This window comes from Pteropus medius, unplaced genomic scaffold (genome assembly GCF_902729225.1).
Source record: "Pteropus medius unplaced genomic scaffold, Ma_sr-lr_union100, whole genome shotgun sequence".
NCBI lineage: Eukaryota > Metazoa > Chordata > Mammalia > Chiroptera > Pteropodidae > Pteropus > Pteropus medius.
Genome location: NW_024340701.1, coordinates 2,026,372 through 2,051,017, shown reverse-complemented (window position 1 = coordinate 2,051,017; position 24,646 = coordinate 2,026,372). Strand labels below are relative to the sequence as shown.

General features: G+C 34.4%; 1 protein-coding gene and 1 long non-coding RNA gene across 5 annotated transcripts in view; both read left to right on the top strand.

Annotated features, from left to right (window-relative positions):
• GPBP1L1 (GC-rich promoter binding protein 1 like 1) overlaps positions 1 to 24,646 on the top strand; it is a 42,787-nt gene that overhangs the window by 2,586 nt on the left and 15,555 nt on the right. For all 4 annotated transcript variants that reach the window (XM_039884669.1, XM_039884678.1, XM_039884660.1 and 1 more), the window contains exons 2-5: positions 12,444 to 13,448; positions 14,061 to 14,175; positions 16,411 to 16,540; positions 16,936 to 17,222. In XM_039884669.1, the coding sequence (XP_039740603.1) occupies positions 14,116 to 14,175; positions 16,411 to 16,540; positions 16,936 to 17,222 (477 nt within the window). In that variant the 5' untranslated portion in view covers positions 12,444 to 13,448; positions 14,061 to 14,115. The remainder of the gene's footprint in view (positions 1 to 12,443; positions 13,449 to 14,060; positions 14,176 to 16,410; positions 16,541 to 16,935; positions 17,223 to 24,646) is intronic.
• Positions 17,229 to 24,573, top strand: LOC120620169 (uncharacterized). Its single transcript, XR_005657750.1, has 2 exons — positions 17,229 to 20,718; positions 23,943 to 24,573. It is a non-coding gene; the product is annotated as an uncharacterized LOC120620169 (long non-coding RNA).

Below are 24,646 nucleotides of genomic sequence, written 5' to 3'. Positions count from 1 at the left end.
ATCAGCCAGTTTTGTGCTCCGAGGTGAGTTTGTCATATTTGTTGAAATATTTGCTCTTAACTTTGGTACTTACTTGTTAGGGAAAACGAAGTTAATGGTGGTCCGTGTTTTAATTTAGGAACAGAAGTCACGTTCCTGTGTAAATGACATCCAAAAGTAAAGTGATTGGTAGTCTTCAGTAGACTTAGATTTGTAGTTTAGTGGACTGTTGGCCTTTTCTAAAATTTTTTCTAAGGTCTTTTATGTGTAATACTTGAAAAGGAATCAGAATACTGTTAAGTTTGTAGCAATTATTAGAAGAGTGTAAGACAAGTGAAAACAAACTTTAGAAGTGGAGTGTCTGATCGTTGTGCTCTTTTAAACAAAAGGGCGGCCTTCTTTTTGTTTGCCTTTTTTTAAGAATAAGATCTTTCTTTTTTTTCTTTTTTTTTCTTTTTTTTTAACCATAAGATCCAGAAGTTTAACTGAAAACAAAAAGGCATAGAATGGAAACCAGAAGCAGTTAAATCAGTGTTGGGGAAGGTGCTTGAGTTTCAAGTTGCAATCTTTCTGAAAGGTAAAATAATAAAATGCTAATTCTGAATGAGAATTTTAGAATTAATAGTAAAATAAGCTGTCATCTTCCCTAAGGAGTCAGTTTCGATTTACTTTCCTACATTCTTTCAATACAAAAGTTTATTTTCGTCAGTTCCCCTAGAATTTTTTGTTCTTATTTTGGTGGTTTTCCAAGAGAAGAAAAACATTTAAAGAGCTTTTTAGAAATTACAAGTCAGTTTCTTTGTATTTTGCCATCATTGCCTACTGGACTCAAACTTGAGTGAGATCTTTTTTTTTTTTTTTTTTTTTTTTTTCCCCCTCAAGGTGCTCAGAGTGGTTTGCACATATTGATATAAATATTCTTTCAATTGATTCTGGATAGTGTCTTATCAGGGCTCTTGAATTTTGGGGCGGAAGTGTTAGGAAGACTTTTATTTTGAATGAATTCATTCAGTTTTCTCCATCAGTGTCTGTTTAAAGGCTTGGGTGAGGAGGGCACATGCAACCGTTTCACTATGTTTGGGATAATAGGAAATCTGGGCACATTTCTGCTCATAATTCATTTTTAAATGCTCAGTTACAGGGAAAACGCAATTCTGAATGAGACCAGCAGATTGCATATCTTTGTTTTATACACTTAAATTGTATAAGAATAACACTGATAACTCTAATATGCCAGGGACTGTTACTTAAAATGCTTTATCTTTATTATTACTATGAGGTAGATATTGTTTTATCCCCATATTTTAGTTGAGGAAAATAAGTCCAGAGATTTATCCAGTTGGTAGCAGAGCCTGTATTCAACCTAAGCAGTCTGTTTCTAAGTTGTTATGATTAACCATATGGCTGCTGCCCTGAAACATGAAAAAAAGGCTTAGAAAGATGAGAGGTACAAAAAATTTTAAAGGCTCCCAACTAAAAAAGTAGTTAATGGAAAATTTTAAAGGCTCCCAACTAAAAAAATAGTTAATGGAAAAGATGAATTTTGGTGTGTGTATTTCTAGTTTTTCAAATAGATGGGGGAAAATCTAGGTGGTGCATGCTACCTCGTAAATAACTGTTAGTGCCATTGTCTGGAATTTAATATGTGGTTGTGCTGCCCAAGTCACTTCTAAATCAGACCCTGGTTTTTATTTTCCATTGAAGTCTGCCCAATACAAAACTGACTACAATCAAACTTGAAAAATAGTTCAGTAAGCAGAACTGAAGTTTTGTCCAAAAGTACATCTTAACTAATGAGGTAAAATATTGCTAACGTCATGTAAATTGAATTTGTATAGGTGATTTCAGATATATTAGGTAAATATTTAAAGGATTCTAATTGTTATTTTCCTTTACTGAAGCAAATAACCTTTAATTGACCTGTTGGGCAAATCATTTTTCATTTTTCAGACAAAACAGGTCAGTCATTTTAAGAAATGCTAGAGGCTGTGCTATGGTGCCAGTTTTGGTGTGGTAATACAAGGGCTAGTAATACAAGATGACCATAAAACATTCTTGCCACCAGAGAACTTAGTTTAACAAGTAAGTGCAAAAATATTCAGAGGATAACAACATAGAAAGCTGTCTTTCTTTAAGGAGTTGGTTTTTAACATACTCATTAAATGTACCTTCCTTTCATGTGACAAAACTACTTTGTTTTATGTTAAACAGACATTAGGTTAGGGAATCACCAGCATAAACACATTTTTAGTACACTTTCCGAGCAGTAGGTCTACTTGTTTGGAATAAGTTCTATTTTCAAAAACAAAATTGAATTCATATAAGTTGGGCTATACTTTAAATTTAGATTGCAAACTCTTGTTTCTGTTCATTATAAGTTTAAATTTCATTATATAAAAATTCTTAATTATTGCTATCTTTGAAGTTTATAAGTATGTTGAAAACTTGATTTGGTGGCTCTTTAGTTAATTAAAAAGTAGAACCATTTCAGTGTTCCTGCTATGCATTTATGAATTACTAACTCTACACTTTATAATTAGTCTTACCAAGTATGATGAGAAGGGTAATGAGAACCATTTATTGTGGGCTTCATAAATTAGAAGCTATAATAGAGTCCAATATATATAATCCCATTCCTTAAAACACTTTAAAATATATATTAACTCTTCTAAGTGAGTATACAGAGGTTCCAAGAAGTTAAGTAATTTGTATAACTTAAGGAGATGGGGATTCAGGCAGCTTTATCTGATTTTAAAACACTTGTTTCTACCACATCACATAAAAAGTATGGTATGGTAATTAAGGGCACCAGCTTTATAGCCTGATTTTGAATCTCAGCATTGCCACTTACAGCTTTATGACCTCAGGAGAATGTTAGGTGAGGTTTCTGTGCCTGTTCTTTCCTCTCTTAAATGGGGACAGTAGTACCTTCTCATAGGTTTATCGTGGTTAATAAATGAAATAATCTGTAAAGTTCTTAAAACGATGCCAACAATAAGAAGCACTTAATACTTGTTAAATAAATTGTATGAAGTTATTTTAATGAACATCTTTTCACTGATCCTTAGTGAAATTTGAACAGATCATTGCACGTGGAGATTTTTGTTTTGTTTTTCTTTCTTAGTACAGTTCTATTGGAATCAGAATCCAAGTCCCACACACTATAATTGACTGGCATTCTTTCAGGTCTCTTAAATTGTATGTTTCTTCTGGTTTTTTCCTTGCACTTTTTTTATGGGGGAAAAAAGGTCATTTGTCCTGCATTTCCCACATTGTAGATTTTCCTGATTTCCTGTAAGTCGGTAGTTGGATATAGAGGCTTAGACTGAGTTTTGATTTGCGGGGAGGGAGAAGTGAGGAGAAGACTTTCATAGGTGAGTCTGCTTTTAGGGATTTTTTTTTTTTCCTGGTTTGTTCACTGGTTCTCATCTATATCATTTTCTTATAATTTCTCTATTGAGCAGCATAGAGTAATTTTATGAGTTATTTGCCCTCCTTTCATATGCTTGTGAAATGGAGAATTTGGTTTGCTTCTGGGCCATATTCAATATTAACTTTTACGGCAGTTTGTTTCTTGTTCTTTTTTTCTTGTATATATTTATTGTATTATGAAATTGAACTAAGTATGCTGAGTTTGCAAGTTTTATTTTCTGTTTTTGTTTACTAGTGAGTAGTTTTATCTGCCTATTTGGTCTGAAATTTTCTCAAAACTGGTTTTTTTTACTCTTGTTTATTTCCCTATCCCCCCCCCCTCCCACCACCACACCACCCCGCACCTATTAAAAACATCATTCTTAACACTTATTGAGTACTCACTTTTTGCCTGTAGGGGAAAATAGCCTGACACTGTTCTTAACACTTTATATATATTCACTCATTTAATCATCAGCTTTCTAACAATCTTCAGATTACAGATAAGGCCTTATTTGAAGCAAAAAAAACCCAAAACAAACAAACAAAAAAAAACGGTCAAGTGACTTGCCCAAGGTCGCAGAGCCAACTAGCTCCAGAGTCTGCTCTTCTAACTTAAAAGTAATGTTTGGATGAGAAAAAAAATTTATTCTTAAGAGAGTTTTAGAAATGCTTGTAAGCAAAATGAACTTGAAGTAAAAACGTGTTTTGTGATAACAGTAGTCACTACTATTAAACCTCAATTATAAAAATTTAGTTTTTAAAAGGTGACAAATAGCCTATTTACTTATATTCATAGGAAATTGGTCCAAAATATGTTTATTACAGGTAGGTATCTATGCAGGCTAATATCTGAGCCCAACCTTGTATTTAATAACACTTTGTTTAATTTCTCAGGATCTCTTTAATTTATCGTTGTCCTTATTTTTCAGTGACACTGACTATTAGGGTCAGTGTAGCTGCAAATATTTGATAAAAGTTATCACTACTGAATAGCTTGTTTGTAGTAGAATTGTTAACAACGGCTTTTGGAGCAAATGTTATAAAAACGTTTTTGCTGGTTCTAAAACCTTTGTTTCAAATACTTGCATGAATCTAATCCACTTATCTGAATCTTGCCAGAATTTAATGTGTCAGATTGCATTAGATAACAAATGTACTTATGTATCATACTATTTTTATTTGGAACCGTTGTGATTTCAGTAAATTCTATTTTTATTAGTGGGGTAGCGAATGTTTCGGTATAATTGCCACAAGTGTTTGTGACCTTTGAATGACAAAACAATGGAATGGAGAAAGGTTATAAATTTTAATCTTTAAAAATTTTCTACTTTGTCAAATTACTTTCAGGAAATGTTTTCTGGAACAGTGAAGCAGAAGATACAGTGATGAAAGTTTGTTACTAATGAGAAGACTGAAAGGATTCTTGTGTTAGACATTCTACTAATTGGGCTTTAAAGTGATCCTTTGTTGTTCCTTTTGTCTGTTTACTGTTTTAACCCCCTTCCAATATTGCCTTTTTTGTGAATATTAGTGGGAAGGGAAACTGGAAAGGCTGTGTGCGTGTAACTTGTATGCATACACACACATATACTTTCTGTTCCGGACCCCTGGCAGCTGTGCTACTCAATACACTAGACTGTGAGAAATGCAACAAAGCAAGGACAGTTTAGGTTCCATTCCATTGGCTAGTGGCAGTGGCATTGCTAGTGGGGCAGTTTCCTAAGAGGCTCTTCCTGTGGTGTGACCTTGGTTGGTGGTTTTGACTAAGCTTTACTTGGTTTCTGCATGTTTGCAGAGTGAAGGAGGTTCTCATTCATTCTCTGAATGCTCACTATATGATAAATTCCTTTTTTGCTTACTCTACCTAAATATGGTTTCTTTCTTTCAACTAAGGACCCTGATTTGTAAATTGGCTAATACAGTTTGCTACTTCTATAAGATTTTGTTTGTTACTGTCTCTGTTTAGAGTAGTCTTCCTAACTCAAATGAAAAACTTCGTGGCTGTTTTTTGTTTGTTTTTTAAAGATAATCTTAGGTAAGAGTTTTCCCTTTTATCCATTCCCAGTTCTTAAAAGCAATTGTTCTCAACTTTTTAAAATTTATGTTGAGGAAGGCCTGGGTGCCGTTAGTTTATTAAAGCTCCCACGTGACTGTCTTTTAATAAATAATTCTTTTATTATTACAAAAGCAATATATGTAGTGGGTAGAATATTAGGATATATAGATATACAGGAATGAAAACTTGACATTCCCATCATCTAGAAATTACTACTTCACAACTTTCAGTGCATTTTTTTTCCAGATCTTTTTCTAAGCACTTATATATGTTTTAATTTTTATTTTACTAAAATGAGATCAACTTGCAACTTGTTCTTTTTGTCAGTGATGTTCACTTTCACTATGAGTAAATGTTCATTTCCTTTAATATCCAGGTGCTATTTAGATTGCCCCATCTGGTCCAAAATATGTTTATTACAGGTAGCTATCTATGCAGGCTAATATCTGACCCCAACCTTGTATTTAATAACACTTTGTTTAATTTCTCAAGATCTCTTTAATTTAGCATTGTCCTTATTTTTCAGTGACACTGACTATGAGATTGGACTAGTCCTAAAATTGTTTTGTGCCCTTGCATTCTTGCGGTATCGTTTAGTTTGTTTCTTTGATTTCTGTATTTATCTCTAAACTGCACTTTACAGCTAAAAGTGTAATGGATTCACGTCTAAAGGTTTTTGACTAGCATATGTCATAGCTATATCTCATTTTGCATTGTATCATAATACCTGATTGACCTATTTTTGTAATGCTAACATTAATCCTTGTATTAAAGTGATGGTAGTTCAATCCATACATTTAAGAGTAAGTCTTTCCCCCTTGCAACAAGAAACTAATTTGTATGGTGTTACTTTGCACTAAGAGTTCCCAGTCCCTTATCAATCATTGGCCTAATTTTTTTAAGGCAACTTTATTGAGATATAACTTACATAATATGAATTCACCCATTTTAAATGTACAATTCAATAATTTTTTTAGTACATACACAGAGTCATGCAACCAAGTGCCACTATCTAATTTTAGAACATTTTCATCACTCCATAAAGAAATCCCATATTCATTAGCAGTCACCTCCCCGGCCCTAGGCAACTACTAATCAACTTTCTGTCCCTATGGATTTGCCTATTTTGGACATTCCGTATAAATAGAATTATGATCTTTTGTGTCTGGCTTTCTTCACTTAGCATAGTGTTTTTAAGGGTCATCCATGTTGTAGTATGTATCAGTATTTCATTTGTTTTTGATTGCTTTATAATCCATTAGTGAATATACCACATTTTGTTTATCCATGGGCATTTGGGTTGTTGCCTCTTTGTGGCTATTAAGAGTAACACTAGTATGAATATCCACGTAGTAGTTTTTGTATAAATGTATGTTTGCATCTTTCTTGGATCTTTCTAGGCGTAGAATTACTTGGTCATATGTTTAATTTTCTGGTAAACTGTTATCCAAAGTAGCTGTACCATTATAGATTTGTACCAGCAATTTATGATGGCTTCAATTTCTCCGCATCCTCAGCAACACTTGGATCTGTCTTTTTTATTATAACCATCCCAGTGAGTGTGAAATGGTATCTCATTGTGGTTTTGCTTTGCATTTCCCTCATGACTAATGATGTTAAGCATCTTTTACTGTGCTTGTTGGTCATTTGTATATCTTTGGAGAAATGTCTATTCAGCTCCTTTGCCCACTTTATAATTGGGTTGTCTTTTTGTTGAGTTGTAATAGTGTTTTATTTTATTGAGGTACAATTGACATACAACATTAGTTTCAGATATACCACATAACCATTTGATATTTGTATATATTGTGAAATGATCACCACAGTAAGTCTAGTTAACACCTATCACCATACATAGTTAAAGTTTTCTTCTCATGGTGAGAACTTTTAGGATTTACTCTCAGCAGCTTTCAGACATGCAACACAATAAAATTAACTGTAGTCACCATACTGCAATTACATCCCTAAGACTTATTTATTTTATAACTAGAAATTTGTACCTTTTGACCCCCTTCACCCATTTTGCCTATCCCCCATCTCCTGCCTCTGGCAACCATGAATCTGCTCTCTATCTATGAGTTTGATGGGATTTTTTTAGATTTTACAAATGGGATCATACAGTATTTGTCTTTATTTGACTTATAAACCCCTCAAATACCATTCATGTTATCACAAAAGACAAGATTTCATTCTTTTTTATGGCTGAAGAATAGAAGTGTGTGTGTGTGTGTGCGCGCGCGCGCGCACACACACACACATCACATTTTCTTTATCCATTCATCTGTCAGTGGACACTTAGGTTGTTTCCATATCTTATCTATTGCATATAATGCAGCAATGAACATGGTGGTAGACAAGTCTTTTCGAATTAGTATTTTTGTTTTCTTCAGATATATATCCAGAAATGAAATTTCTGGATCATACAAAAGTTTTAATTTTTTGAGGGACCTCCATACTGTTTTCCATACTGGCTGCACCAATTTACATTCCCACCAACAGTGAACAAGGAGTCCCTTTTTTCCATATCCTCACCAAATACTTGTTTCTTGTCTTTTTGAAAATACCCATTCTAATAGGTGTGGAGTAATATCTCATCTTATTTATTTTAGATACAGGTCCTTATCAGATACATGATGTGCAATCTTTTCTTTGTTTTGGGGTTGTCTTTTCACTTTCTCGATGATGTCCTTTGAAGGACAAACATTTTTAGTTTTGATGAAGTCCAATTTATCATTGTTTAGCTCAGTGGTTCCAAACCTTTTTGTTACCAGGGACTGGTGCTCCTATGAGAATCTAATGTCTGGTGATCTGAGGTGGAGCTGAGGCAGTGATACTAGTGCTGGGGAAAAGATTTTAAGATGGAATTGGCCCAAGAACACGTCAACAGTGTACCATTGTGGGTGGCAAGTCTCAAGGTACTGACCTTTAAGAGAATATTGGTCTCTGTAGTAGAGAACAGAAATAGTTAAGAACATGGTTTTATGTGTTTCTTCAACCAGTCAGCTTCATGGGTGATAAACAGTAAGCAAGAGTTGGATTTTACTGGGGTTGGAGTTTTGGGAATTGCGTACAGGTCATGAGAAGAGCCAGAGAGTTGAGGGAGTCATAATGATGATGTAGGTAATTTAAAGTATAGAACTCCCTTCTGCTACCCACCCATCCTCACTATTAGCTGAAGACTTTGTTTCTATTTCATTAAGAAGATAGAAGCAATCAGGATAGACAGTCTAAGCTTTCATCTAGTGTAGTATTCAGATATTCTGCCTTCCCTGCTGTTACTGTAAATGAAATATGTACAAACCTACTGAAGACCAATCTCTGCTGGTCTTTACTTCTTCACCTACTCAAGAACATTGTTTCAGCAGTTTTCTACATCATTAACTACATCAGGTTTTTCTTCTTTACTAGGTTATTCCTATCAATGTACAAAAAAAAAAACTTATTTTGGCCACACATCTCCTAGCCATCACCCCATTTCTGTTTTACAGTACTCAGAGGAGTTGTATACACTCGCAATCTGTAGTCCCTTCCTTTAGAATCAACAGAGATCAGGCTTTCACCACTACCCCTGGTCACTGATAACTTCCATGTTGCTAAATCCAGTGGTCAGTTCTCAGTGTTCTGTCTCATTTAATAGCATTTGATAGAGCTAGTCACTCCTTTATTGAAATACACTTCTACTTAGCTTCTGGGTTCCCATACTTTTTTGGTTTTCTTCTCAGTATTCCCGATATTTGAAGTTATAATACGCTAGTTAAAAATAAGACACTGCATATTTTGGGGATTTTCTCATAGATTATTATTTTTTTAATCTATATTAGAGCCAAACCTTAGCAATATTATAAAGGTAACTCTTGAGTTATCTGTATATATGTGAGGGGAAAGTAATTTTCTATGGATTGAGAAATGGAGGGTGAGAAAATAAAGACACTAAGGGTGCACGGCTCTCTATAGAAATTTTGTTAAGAATAAGGGAAATGATCATAAATACCTAGAGGGAAATACAGACTCTAGGAAAGAGTTTTGTTTAAAGTTGGGGGAGAATTGGATGTGGTTTTTTGTTAGTTGACTGAAACTGGTATAGATAGAGGTTGTAATTATCAGGAGTAATAGATGGGGACACTGCTGGACTGTGGAGAAAATGAAAGTGATTGAGATCAAGAACACAAGGTAGAGAAGTAAGAGGAGCCTGAGGTAGAGGAGATTGAGATAAGGCCCTGGCAGTATAAGCGTAATTATAAGGTATAAAGTTAGACCATGTTGTGAAGTACTAACAGATTGCCAGGGCCTAAGGAAGTGCCCGATAAGTCATAGATTTTGAAAAGGTAAAATGTTTAACAAATATTTATGAATGAATGGTTGGATCAAGTATTCAGGTATAGGCAATTCTGATATGTACGTTGCAGGGAGAGAGCAAAAGCCGCTTAGGTAAAACCTGAAAATGAATGATGTTGAGCACTGTTTATATTTAGTGTTGACTATTTCTACTGACTTAACTGCTTTTTATAATTTATTATAATTTTTTTTATTGTGGCAGAATACACATAAGATTTACCACTGTAACCATTTTAAGTTGTACAATTTAGTGGTATTAAGTACGTTCACAGTGTTTTGCAACCATCATCGTCTAGTTCCAGAAATTTTTCATTACCCCCAACAGAGACCTCGTATGCATTAAGCAGTCACACTCCCTCCCCACCTCGTAACCTCTTATCTGTTTTCTGTCTCTGGATTGGATATTTCATAAGTGGATCACACAGTAATATGTGTATCTGACTTCTTTAACTTAGTATGTTTTCAAGGTTCATCCATGTGGTAGCATGTGTCAGTACTTCATTCCTTTTTATAGCTGAATAATATTCTGTTGTATGGATAAACCACGTTTTGTTTATGTGGTTTCTTCTGTTGTTGGACATGTGGATTGCTTTACTTTGTGGCTATTATGAATAAGCTGCCATGAACATTCCCTTACAAGTTTTTGTGTTGACATGTCTTCATTTTTCTTGGATATATACGTAGAGGTGGAAATGTTAGGTCAAATGGTAACTATATTTAACTGAGGAACTGACAACTGTTTTCCACAGGAGCTGCACCATTTCATATTTCTATGCACAGTGTATGAGGGTTCCAATTTCTCTGCATCCTTACTTTATTATAATTTATAAGAATTAATTAAACCTTTGAATCCTTACCACATACAAAGCACCCCATGCTAGATGCTTAGTGAATTTCAAAGAAAGGCAAGGCAGGAATCTAGCAGCAACAAGTTCTCAGCCTGCTGGCTGTTGAAATCAACATTTGTAACTATCCTAGGAGGAACAAGTGTTAAGTGTACAAGAAGGCACAATTAAAGTACTTAGGATTTCAGGGCATGAGGTTTCTTGTGGGAAAGGCTTATTTCTTGACTATCAGACCAAGGAATTTAAATCCTATTCTGTAGTTGGTAGGAAGCAAGAAAATTTCTGAGCAGGGTAGTGATATAATTTGAGCCTGAATTCAAGAAGAATAATATGGCAGTCAAGAGTAGATAAAGGCTGAGGCAGAGGATAGAAGAGACTTAGTATAGTGCCTGTGAAACCACGTTTGTTTGTTTGTTTGTTTGTTTGTTTGTTATTTGGAGAGTAATTGGAACCTGGAGTGACAAATGGAAATGGAAGCTAAAGAATGGAAAGAGTGAGACTTGGAAACTCTTTTATCTTTATAGTCTCCCTGGTTATCTCTTCTGACTTTAAACATCATCTACAGTATTCTGACAATTTTCAAAAGTTTATCTCCAGAACAGACCTCTCTGAGCTCCAGACCACATACTTGACATCTCATATTTAAAATATTTTTTATCTTAATTTCCCCTCCAGTCTAGTCTTACACAATGTTTTTTAAAGTCCTAAGAGAATAAGTGATATATTTTTTCCTTTTCAAAATGTCTCAGCGGTTAAGCAAAAGCCCCTTCAATTAGTCTCTTTATAAAAATGGCTACAATCCTAAAAGCCATCCTCAAAGAACTTTATAAAATTTTGCAAAGCGAAGTATTTCATTACAAAAATATGTGACTAATAGAGAAGGTAAGACAAAATGCTCATAGTTCCATCATCCTAGTAAAACCATTATTGGCATTTTGTCACGTTTCCCTTTAGTTTTTTGCTTCCAGAAACAGTAATTTCTTTTATCTGTCCTCTTTCTTCTTTTATTTATCTCCTTTTACTAAAACACTCTCATTTGTCAGTCTTCTCCTCCCTAACACATACTCTGCACTTGCATGCACAGACCATGCTCTTATATAACTTTACATCCTCAGTGTCAGCATATTGAGCATGGTGGGTAAGTAATTGTTAAGGGGTATATAACAGCTTTAGCACCTTCACACCAGTTAGCTTTGCCAGTTAATATTTTCTCCACAATCACAGCTGTTTTAACGGGAACTCTGCTAGAGAAATTTGTGATTGAATATTAACCGAAAAGATGATGTATGCTAATTGGAAGATTGGAATGTGCCTGGTGGGTTTTGAAAAGGGGAACAGTTTATATTTAAAATTAAAGCATTTTTCTTCATATCTAAGTTTCATAACCTAATGGTGATTCATCTCCCTGCCTTGAATTTAAGGTTTTCTCTTTAAACCAGAATTCTTCAGACAAAAGTTATACAGCACTTAATCATCTTTTCCATAAGGAAACTTGATTTGAGTGATATTTTTCCATAAGAACCTATTATAGGAACATCATCATCATACATTTATTACTGGGAGTTGCTAATTTAATAAATGATTATATGAAAAAAACAAACTGTTCAGGTGACTTCTAAAATCCTTGAAAGAATTATAGCCAGTTATGTTGTTATAGGTGGTAACACATTAATGTCTAAATTGGACTTAAGAATTTTGACTCTTAAGATCTTTATTTGATTGATCATTTGACTGGATCTCATTTTAGCAATAATATATAATAATGATTTTGCTTCATGATAATGTGTTTTGTTTTGTTTTGTTTCCATTTATAGTGTGAGATTCCTGTGGCCTGTTAATTGATTGAATAGTGGTGGAAATGGATCCAAAATGATAAGTGACTTCTCTTTCTGAAGCGGTTGAAGATTCTTCATATCACCTTCAGAAGCTCAATTCAGTCTTCAGGAAGGGGCAGAACAAGTGAAATACAGAAAACTGAAGAGAAGAAAACCTCACTTTGAGACTGTCTTTCTCCTTGACTACTCTCTAACCCTTGTCTTTCTACTTAATTTTGCTGTGAATTTATAAATAGTGAAGACCAAAGAAATAGAAGATATATTTGAGAGCTTTATACCAAGAAATTTGCCTTGAAAGCTGCTATTCTTTGGAGGGAAAAGTATATCAAGTTCCTGATTTTTTTTTTTAAACAAGATTTCTTAAATCCTTAGATTCTGAATGATAAATATAAACACATTTCTGCACACTGTTTTTAGCAGCTGTGTAAGAATAATGAAATTTGTAAATTAAGAGCATTGTCCTGTGGATGTTTTGCCACTAAAGTTGACTGCTCAAATCTTTTTTGGCTCTTTAAAAATTACATTTTCGATCTATCACTTTGATGACATTTGCCCATATCAGTCCACTTGCCTTTCTAGCTATGACCTTGTTATGAATAGTGTTCGTACTCACTGTGCAGATGTCTATGTATTATCTATTTAAGCAACATCATAGTGCCATCACCCAAGGAAGTTGAATGAGGTGAACATAGACGTAGCTCTTTCCCCTTCCCCCCTTTTTTAAATGTAACAAACACTTTTATGTTCCCCCTTCCCCTTCCCCTTTCCCCTTTTTGGAAACGTGTCAGGAACTAGATAGATTAAGATGAACAATTGAGGGGACACACAGTGATCCACACAGAGCCTGGCTTCTTTGTGCTTCATCACAAGGCGTGCTGCTGGCCAGCCTTATTAAGCACCCTTTTAACAAGAGAACCTCGTGGGAAATCCAGCTGGCAGACTCAAGAAGTTCAGGAAACAGGACCACAGAGGTTACACTCTGGGGTAAATATTCTTCTCTGTCTAGCTTTGGAAGAAGATTATGTATGTATATGTATTGTGGAAAATATACTACTTTCTGGTGTATTTAATTTTGGAAAATATTAGCGAGGTGGTTTGGAGACACTAATGGATCTCTCAGGAAAACTGGTGATAGCTGGTGTTCGAGAAAATTAATGTGAATTAAATTCACATTAATTAAATTTCAAGATACAACTCTTGAAATGTCGTATCTTCCTTCTCTAGAGAGATCTTATCTACTCTTTTTGCCAAAAGTTACCTGAAGCAGATTGATCTCTTTTCCTAAGTATCTGTAATTTTAAATAGGTTTTTATTCTTAAGGTTCTTCTAATGTAACTCAAGAATTCATTAGCTTCTTATATAACCTTCCAGCTCTGTGTCAAATTTTTTTTTATTATTATTGTTTTCCATGGTCATATATTCATAGACTATTGCTTTTATTTAGAACTTCTCAGGTATGGAGTCTGTAATTAGCCTAGAGAGGCTCGGAGGGCAGGTCTTTGTGTAAAGAGGGGGATCTTAAGTAATCACAGGCTCCTTCACACATCGGTATCAGGTTCTCCCAAGCATAAATGATTTGAATTTCCTCATTTTCAGATCCTGGCCATGAGGTTGGATGCCTCACCTTGCTGAAAAGAGACACTGGACCTAAATGGCGCAGCATGACTTTGTTCCTGCTTGGCTAAATTTCTCAACACCACAATCAGTTAAGGTACTATTCCATTCCTATAGTAACTGTCGAAATACCAGTTCTTTTCATCCCCAACTTTGTCTGTAGCCTCTTTTATGGTCAAGGTGTTTTTTGTGTACTTAGCCTTGCCTGAGGATTTCAGATATGTTTTCATAGACTAATTACCTTTGTTTTAACAGGATATAAGTAATTAGGCAATCCAATTCAGTATGTTCCCTGCTACTGCTAGGTATACTGTTTTGTTTTTTCATTGCATGCTAAGCTTTCCTCATTACATGGCACACTTAAGACTTCTTGTATTAGCTGCAGCACACTTTGGAGCTAAAACATAACTTACTAACCTATTACTGAGGACAAAGGGGGAGAGGTCAAAGGAAAATTGTTTTGGGGAAAATAGACCTTTGGAATGAATACACATTTATCTATCTATAGTAGTAGATGAAGAGGAGGAAAAAGGGAAGAGAGTGATTGATTGATCCACTGCCTTACTAAATGAATCTCAGATTAAATCCTAGAAATTCTGTTTTAGAGGCAGTAACCTACTCATTTTAGGGGGAAATGTGTGTTGTATTAGGTAGGGATAAAGACAAGTGGAATAACCAGTTCTTCTAAGTAAAGTAGCCCTAGTCACAGTACACAGAACAGCCTAAATTATTGATAAAGGAAACTTTTGAGAAACTAGTAAACTTAAAAATTCTTCTCATTTTGCCAACCAATAGAGGAGGGACAAAATTGATATGTAATCTTAAGAAAAAGAAAAGTCTACCTTCCCTATTTTTAAATGTGAATTTGGAGGAAAATGTTTCTGGTTTATATAGACCCGCAACCTTTTGCTCTAAACTTCAGGTTGAACTGCCCTTGTGAAATTCTCAAGATTTCATAATTGATAAAATCTGACCCAAGACTTTGGGTTGGTGGGCCCGAGAGATTAGCCTTGGGATCCAGGAAAGTGCTTAAAAATATACAGATCTTATATCTGCAAAGAATGATGCAGCATAGTGAACTAAGTAAAAAAAAAAATTAGAGAATATGATGTCAATATTTTCAGTAAAGTTACAGTAAGCAGAGTTATATGGTATTGGCATAAGGATAGGCATATAAAGCAATGGAATAGAATAGAGAATTCAAAAATAGTCTGTTGATTTTTGACTAAAGTGCCAAGGTAATTTAATAGAAAAGTGATAGTCTTTTTAACAAATGACTCTAGAATTGGATGGGGCAAAGCGGAGAACCTCTGTTTTTACTTCATATCACACACAAAAATTAACTTGAGGAGGATTATAACCTAAATTAAAAAGTTAAAAACCATAAAACTTTTTAGAAAAACAAGAGTCAGAGAAAATCTTTATAGCCCCCTAGAATGGCTAAAATAAAAAAAACTGACAATACCAAGTATTGATGAAGATAGTAATAAGAAAATAGATGTAGAAATGTCTATGCCTCAACCTACAGAATTTTACTATAAGCCCTTGTCAGATATACCTATACTTTGAATGGCTTTTTAGACTTTGATCTCTGTCATTTGATATTAAAGAATGTCATAAAGTAAAATTATTTGGAATAGGAAGCAACATTAGAGTTCATCTATAATACTGTTTCTTAAACTGCTTTTTTGTGTGACCTCAAAGACTTATTCTGCCTGACCTCTTTCCTCATGCATAAATGAGTAAAATGGGATGATGCCAAATTATAGTATTGTTAAGAGTATTAAGTAATGTTTGGAAATAAATGTTTTATAAAACTATAAAAATTTTGTGTAGTTGTTAACGGCCTACCAAGGTGGTAGTTAAATCACGCCTTTGTCTCCAGTTCTAGAATAATTTACAGAAATAATAAGCTGTTTAGAATATTTTTAAAGCAAGCATCTTGCTATTTCTTTCTTATTGCAAGTTTAACTTAATATTTTTGAGTGTAAAGTTTTGGGGCTTATTCTTTATGACAGGTTTTTTTTTTTTTTTTTTAATAATTGAACTGCCTTTTCTCCCCTGCTAGGATAAAGGAAATGATTATAGTAAATAACTGAAGTAGCTGTCTTTTCTCCCCTTCTGGGATAATGTAAATGAGTTAATATTTAAATATGTAACATAGGAATTCTCTAACTCAGATGCCTGTGGTACCTTTATTATGGCCCATATGCTCATAATGGCAGTTTCTGTCACCTTTATTACTTGTGTTCTAAAAGCTTTATGCAAAACCTAAGATATTGAAAGAGACATCTACTTAATCTATTTTCTTCTCTATCCTTTATCATCTTAGTCACCTACAGCCACCTTCGAAAAACACGGAGAGCACCTACCCCGAGGAGATGGTAGATTTGGAGTAAGCCGCCGTCGACATAATTCCTCTGATGGCTTTTTTAACAATGGACCTCTACGAACTACAGGAGGTGAGCCATGCTCAACTTTCAGGAGTATATTTAAGCTCTTCATTTAGGGTAAGCATAGTCTGCGGGTTATGTGTCCATAATCTTTAAATAATGATCTTTTGTAAACATAGTTCTCAGATATTCCAGTAGTCATTACTCAGCTACGTTAGCTTTCTACGTATAAAATTCTTATGTTCTCATGAGTCATTTATTCAGTAGAAGAGCTCATAGAAATTACATTAAAAGAAAGAGATGTATTTTGCTATTTCTTTTTAGTGGACTTAATCTTTAATTAAAAAGGTCCCTTGAAGGGCTTTTGGTATACCATAAATCATATCAGGAAGCATCTGGTCCAATTGTTTCTGAGTTTCCAGGAAGCAAACAATCTAATGTGTTATTTTTCCTTACTATTCTAGATTCCTGGCACCAGCCCTCCCTGTTCCGCCACGATTCTGTGGACTCTGGTGTCTCTAAGGGAGCATATGCTGGAATCACAGGGAACCTATCTGGTTGGCATGGTTCTTCCCGAGGTCATGATGGCATGAGCCAGCGTAGTGGAGGTGGCACAGGGAACCATCGCCACTGGAATGGCAGCTTTCACTCCCGGAAAGGTGGTGCCTTTCAGGAAAAGCCACCTACAGAAATTAGGGAAGAAAAGAAAGAAGACAAAGTGGAAAAGTTGCAGTTTGAAGAGGAAGACTTTGTAAGTATGAAGGTTTAGTTGTGTAGTTAAAACCTAACTAATAATGTTTTAAATATAAGACCTTGTTAGTAATGAGAACATTTTAGAAATTACTAAAAAGGGAGTCCCTAAGTTTAGATTTTTATTGTTTTTAGAAGAGAGGAGTTGATAAGCATTAAGATGACGACTGAAAATCCTGTGTAACTTTTAGCTAATCTTCGTTTTCATCTTTGTGCCTTGGAATTTTAAAAAATTCTTCAGTTTCCCTTGAGAGATTTTTTTCTCTTGATTTTGCCCTCATATAGAATAGTTGCGATAAGTTAATGAACATATAATTAGGAGTATTCTAGCTGTTGCCTGTATAGTCAGTAAAACTTGATGCTATTGTATATTGAACTACATGCCTTTTGGGCTCTAATAAACCAAAAGCAAATTTTTTAGTGTATCTTAACAAGGTTTAATAAGTTTATTTAACAAAACATATCCTAATTATCATTTTAACATGTAACCAATATCTTTAAATAATTTTCATTATTTTTTTGTACTAGTTCTTCAAAAAGCTTTGTATATTCTATACTTGTAGCACATCTCTATAGACCACACACATTCATAGTGCTCAACATCCACATGTGGCTAGTGGCTACCTTATTGGTTAGTGCAGCTCCAGTTATTTTTTAAGTATCACGTTAGATTAGCCAGTCACTTCTATTAGAGCCCATTTTTACTGTTAATAAAGGCAGCTAAAGAAGAGTTAAATTTAGGCATCTTTCCCTCTTTTCCTAAGCCTAGCAGATGTTCTGGGGGGGTCCTTGATTTAAATGTTATTTATTAATGTGAATTCTTAATCCCAAGTAAGCACTCATTCTTCAAAACTTTATTCTTAGAAAGGTCTGTAGTGCTCTGACATATTGAATATTTGTCTGGAATGTTCTCTATGTCTAGTCCAGAAATTACTATGACATTAAATTATCACTTTATTTTTTCAATAAACTTGTAAACAAATCAAAGACCAGTGGGAACCAGCAACCAAAAAAAATTTAATTCTTATTATGAGTTTCCTTTTTTTTTTTTGTACTTTTATTCATTTATAATTAAATGAACACACTGTAATTATAATTTATATCTGACATGAATGTTTATCTGAAATGCATTTTATACTATGACTATAACCAGCAGAGCATATAGAAAACAAGTTTATTTGGGTCTCTTATAGTTTTGGTTTCTTATGTGCTTTGGTTAAAAAAAAAAAGATAGTAACAAACGAAAAAGATAGTAACAAACGCTAAGTAGTGTGGGTAAAGTGAAAGTTACTTATAAATTAGGCATTATACTGCTGATTGGTATAGTTTGATAAGAAGGTCCTTTATCAGTTCCGTGAGGTTCCAAGTGGGAGATGGTTTGACAACCGAAAGAAAAATGTTAAGACAGCATTATCTTCCCTTGCTAAGTGATTTAAAAGGAAGTTTGCCATCAAATCAAACTGAACAAGGTCATCGGTAAGGGCAAATTTACTTTGCATTTATGTTTTTATGAAATATTCTAAGTGTTCATAAAGTATGGACATACTTTATGAAATATTAACATTTTAATAGCTCTAGTCCAGGGGTCCCCAACCCCTGGGCCTCAGACCACTACCAGGCCTGTTAGGAAACGGGCTGAGCAGCAGGAGGTGAGCAAGTGAAGCTTCATCTGTATTTGCAGCCACTCCCCAGCACTTGCATCACCGTCTCAGCTCCACCTCAGATATCAAGCATTAGATTCTGATAGGAGCACTAGTCCCTGGTGCCAGAAAGGTTGGGGACCGCTGCTATAGACCGTTATTTTACAAATGAGGCCAGATACTCCAGATAGGTTAAAGCTTCCCTAATCTGTTTTCCTCACTTTCCCCAGAGGTAATCATCTGATTTTCAGTGTTCTGTCATCCTCATGCATGTTTTTGATAAACTTATGTATAGATTCATAAACGTTCTCTAATATCATTTTGCCTGATTTTGATCTTTATAGTATTGTAATTCTCTTTCATTTGCTTAAAATTGTTTTGAGATTTTTCTGTATTAATACATATGGCTCTAGATCAGTGGTTCTCATTTGGATCCAAGTCTCCCCATTCTCCTGGGGCACATTTGGCAATATCTAGAGAAATTTTAGTTGTCGTAACTGGGAATACTGCTGTTGGCATCTAGTATATAGAGAACAGGGATGTTGCTTAACATCCTACAATGTATAGTATAGCCATAACAAAGAATTAACCAGCCCCAAATTGCAGTAGTACCATGGTTGAGAAATCTTGCTCTATATCATTTTCACTACTGTACAGTAAATATTTTATTGTGAGAATATAGTTTATGTATTTTCCGGTTGACAGACATTTAGGTTATAAAAGATCGTGTTTTAGAGAATAAATTTAAAGAATTGGAACTAAGGTATTGTAACTAGAGAAAGAAGAGTCAAAAATAAGATTTCTTTTGAAGCACGTTGATGAATAAATTAGTAATTACTTTGAAAAGGAAAAACAGGAGGAGCAGAATTGGAGAAAGAAAATAACAATTTCTTGGTACCAAAGACATGAGTGAGATCTAGATATGTGTACCTGGAAATAGAGATAATAGTTGAGATTTGTGGATAGATAGATTCACCCAAGGAGGATAGTAGAGCCAGAGAGGAGGCCTTGAGCAGAACTTGTGGAATGGCAGTAAGAGCCAACTGAGAAGTAATTGGTTAAAGAAGCGGTATGTCAAGAAAGAGTATAACAAATTAACGGTATTTTGGGGACCTGTTTATAGTGGATTTTCTATATTTTTTTCTACGTTGTACATTGTATAATTAGAAAATTGTTTTTTTGTTTTAAAATAGTTTAATATAATTAACAGTCCTATATTGTTACCTTAAACAAATAACCCTAATTTTCCCTGAGTTGATAGATAGTAATTTCCCTTGCAACATTGTAGTAAGGAATAAATGATCACATACATTGAATGATGTATGTGAAACATTTAGCATAGACCTTGACACATGGGTTTGTAAATGGTAGTTATTATTAAATGTCAGAGAGCTTTGGATTTGGCCATTTGAAGTAACCTTTCAAATGTCATTTTCAAAAACAGTGGGCTTGGTTGGAAGAATTAGAGAATGACTTGGTACACTCTTTGGAGGAAGAGGAGCCACGTGAGAGTGTAGTTTTCTAGGAGCAAGAGACTTCAATGTGTTTGAAACCTGAGGAGCAAGAAATCTGTGGAGAGAAGGGATTCTGAGAGGATGGCAACAGTGTAGCCATAGCTTTTGCATCTCCCCAAATTCCCCAGTTAAAGCATAGTTCCCTTTAATACCTTGAGCAATGTTAGGATTACTCTCACTATTTACATTTAACATTGTGCTGGAGGTGCTGTCAAGTACAAGAAGGCAGGAAAAATAAAATGCATACAAATTAAAAGGAAGAAATATAACTCTATTCTCAGATGACTTGATTTCAAAGAAAGTCCTAAGGACTCTAAAGAATTACAAGGTTTCAGGATTCAAGGTCAGTATAAAAAATAAATTGTATTTTTATATGCTAGCAACAACTAATTGGGATATGAAGTTTTATAAAATGCCTTTTGTAAAAAAAAACCTTTTGTTAAATTTAACAAAAAATGTGAAAGGTATCTATACTGAGCCACAGAATATTGCCAAGAGAAATTAAAGATCTAAATAAAAGGAGAGAGATACCATTTTGAATGAAAGTCTTTGAAATGGAAAACATGTTTAGGATGTCAATTCTATAGATTCTGCACAACTCCAACCAGCATGCTCTTACAGAAACGGACGTTGTTCTAAAATTTATATTGAAATGAAATAAAGAATACATAAATAGACTATCCAAAGAAATCTTGAAAAAGAACAAAGTTGGAGGACTTATACTGCCTAACTTTAAGACTTAGTATAATGCTACAGTAATCAAGATAATGTTACACTGTTAAAAAGATAAACTGATAGTAGAGCTGTATAGAGAGCCCAGAAATAAAACTATGTTTATATAGTCATTTGATTTTCAACACAGGTACCATGGCAGACCATTGGAGAAGGAAATGAGTTTTTAACAAATGGTGCTGGAACAACTATATATATTTTTTGCCCTACTTCTACCTCATAGCATACCAAAAAAAAACAATTAATTTAAAATGGATTATACACCCTAATGAAAGGCCTAAAACTGTAAAGCTTCTAGAAGAAAACTTAAGAGAATACCTTTCTGGCTTAGGGGATAGAAAAAGATTTCTTTGGACATGGGAAGCAAAAACCATAAGGGAAAACATTGATAAATCAAACTTCCTCAAAACTTAAAACAACTTTCTCTACCAACTCAGGGTAAATATTTACAGAATATATCTATCTATCTATTTATCCATCTATATATAGACAGAGATCTGAAAAGGGATGTATATTCATAATATGAGTAACTCCTACAACTCAATAATAAAAAGACAGCTTAATTTTCTTTAGGAATAATGAGCAAGATTTGAGTGGACACATCACAAAGGAGGATATATGAATGGCCAGCAGGCACGTGAAAAAAATTATCAATGTCATTAATCATAAGAGAAATTTGGAAATTCAAATTAAGACCCCTGAGGGATAACTGTTACACACCCAACAGAATGGCTAAATTCAAAAGTCTGAAAACACTAAATTTGGTGGCATTTTAGAGCACTTGGAACTCTTTTACATTGTTAGTAGAAATGTGAAGTACTACAACCATTTTGGGAAAAAGAAAGTCTGACAGTTTCTCAAAATTGGAAACAATATAAATATCAATGTGAAAATAGGAAAGTTGTATAATCATGTAATGGACTATTCAGTAATAAAAAGGAATGACTGATAAAAGAATCTCAGCGAAGCCTTACAGGAAAGGGTATATACAATATGATTCCATTTATATAACATTCTACGATTCCATTTATATGACATTCTAGAACAGGCAAATAATCTGTAGTGGGAAAGAAAATAATTGCCAGTGTGGAGTGGGGATTGACTGAGAAAAAGCATGGGGAAACTTGCTGGTTATAGGTAATTTTTTTTTTTTTAATCTTTATAGAGATTGGGGAGGAGTAAGCATTTTTTTCAAAGTCATGGAATGGTGTACTTAGTATTGGTGTGTTTAATCGTATGTAAATTTTAAAAAGTAGATTAGTGTCACCAGTCATAGAACAAACATATCATAAGCCTCCTGATGCGATGCACTGAGGATCCAACATTATCTCTGTGAATTTCTTCCCAAAATGCATAGCCTTGAATCTAACCATGAGGAAACATCATACAAACTCAAACTAAGGTTTCTACAAAAGAATTAGAAAAGATTCTACAAAAGAACTAGCCTGTACTCTCTAAGAAATGTTATGGTCGTGAAAAAAGAAATTTCCAGATTAAAGAAAACCAAGAGGACAACTAAAGGCAACATATGAAACTAGATTGGATAGTGGATGGGGCAGGGAAACAGTGTTTTTTAAACTTTATTTTGCTATGAAAAACATCTGTTACAGTTTGAGTAAGGATTGTGGATTGGATAATAGTATTTATTGTTAACTTCCTGATTTTTATAATTATACTATGTTTATATAAGAGAATGGCCTCTTAAGGAAATACATAATAAAGTATTTGAGGGTGAATGTCATCAGGTCCTTCAGTCTGCACATGGTTCAGGAAAAAATATTTGTAGAGAATGGTGGAGTGAATGTGGTAAAATGTTAACATAACAATGTAGATACAAGATGTACAGGAATTCTTTGTATTTTTGTAACTTTTTTGTGAGTGAAATTATTTCAAAATAATAAGAAACAAAAGCAACTGGGATTGAAAAACCAAAAAAATTCATGGATGTCATCTACAAAACAAAGTGAGGAATCATAGCTTAGGGACAAACCACCAGAAGCTTAAGATCTGGGTAGTAGCATTTGCGCTGGAGAAATTGAAGGAAGCAAGAGGGCATCTGACAGCCCTGATTCTCAAAAGAGCCAACAGTTGTTCTAGAAAGCTTAGAGGGCTCATTTGAAAACAGCAGCTAGAAATGAGATGCAGTTTTTCATATTCCAAAAACTAGTAAATAAGGTATGAAGGGTCTTACTGGACCAATCAGGAGAGTAACCCCATAATAGCTTGAACAAGGAAAATTAAGGAATAATTAACTATAACAGGATGGGGTAATGAGCAGTTGCCTAATAAGTAAAGAGAACTAAAGAATGTAGAAACAGCAGATACAATGAGCAGTCACTAACCCTAAGGCTAAGATAAAGAGTCCAAGGAACAATCCCTCAAACCCCCATTAGCACCTCAGGAATGAGATCCAGACCTTGTTGGAAAGGGCTTAGCTGTGGCTCACTGAATGGCTGAGCAATTGCTGAGGCGCTTCTCCAAGAAACATGCTGAAATCTCTCTTCTAGTGTACCTCATAATGCTATTCATGGGAGATGTGTCTCTGCTACAAAATCACTCAAGTCAGAGCTCATGTGTACTTCAGAACCTGGCTTAGCAGGAACTGGGTGCTACGGGAGTCTGCTGAATAAGCACACTGGAACAAGAAGCAAATATCTTTCTATTGTTCTCTACTGACAAAAATTAGCTTGCCATCTGGAAAAGGAAAAATTTTAAGTGCCCAGAAACATTTACACAGAGCTGGCAGAAAGGATAACTTTGGAATTAAAAGGCAATAAATTGATAACTACCACAAGATTCTATCGTTCATACTAACCAGCCAATATTCTCTTACAGAACAAAACTCCAAACCAAGGACAAAACTTGGCAATAGAATCCAGATCAAGCTACAGAGACAGAGACAGTAGAGACAAAAGAAAGAGAAGGTTCTGATAAAAGTGGGGAAGGTGGAGCAAAGGAACAGCTGGGATATCACAGAAAGTAAGCCACCATGGAGTGTTTTTGAACACTCCATGAAAACAACAGAAGAGAGAGCTCCAAAGCATGATGTTAGAAAAGCTATCTTGACCCACACTTACAAAAATTAATCACACAAATGAACAACATAAGGAGCAAGATAACATCCTTACAGACAATGCCAACTATACCTGTAAGACAAACCCACAAAACAAGATAACCATATCCTGCTATTTTTAATTTTAACCCAACCGTGTTAAGAAATGACATGAAAACAACATAAACCAGAAAATCTCAAGGTGTTAGAACTCAGTAAAGAAGTAATAAAAGATTTCAGAAAAAAGGAAGAGCAAACAAGGAACAGGAGAATAAATACTAATGTTTTTCAAGAATTAGAAGATGAGAAAAATTCTAAATAAAGGCAAAACAGTTAAACATTAGAGTTAAGAAATTATATCCAATATATAATGGTCCCTACCCCCATCCTGCAAAAAAAAAAAAAAAACCCAAACAGGAACAGCTTAAAAGTTAAGTATAATTCAAGAATGATTTCCTGTAATACAGTAAGATTTGTAGCTACAAAT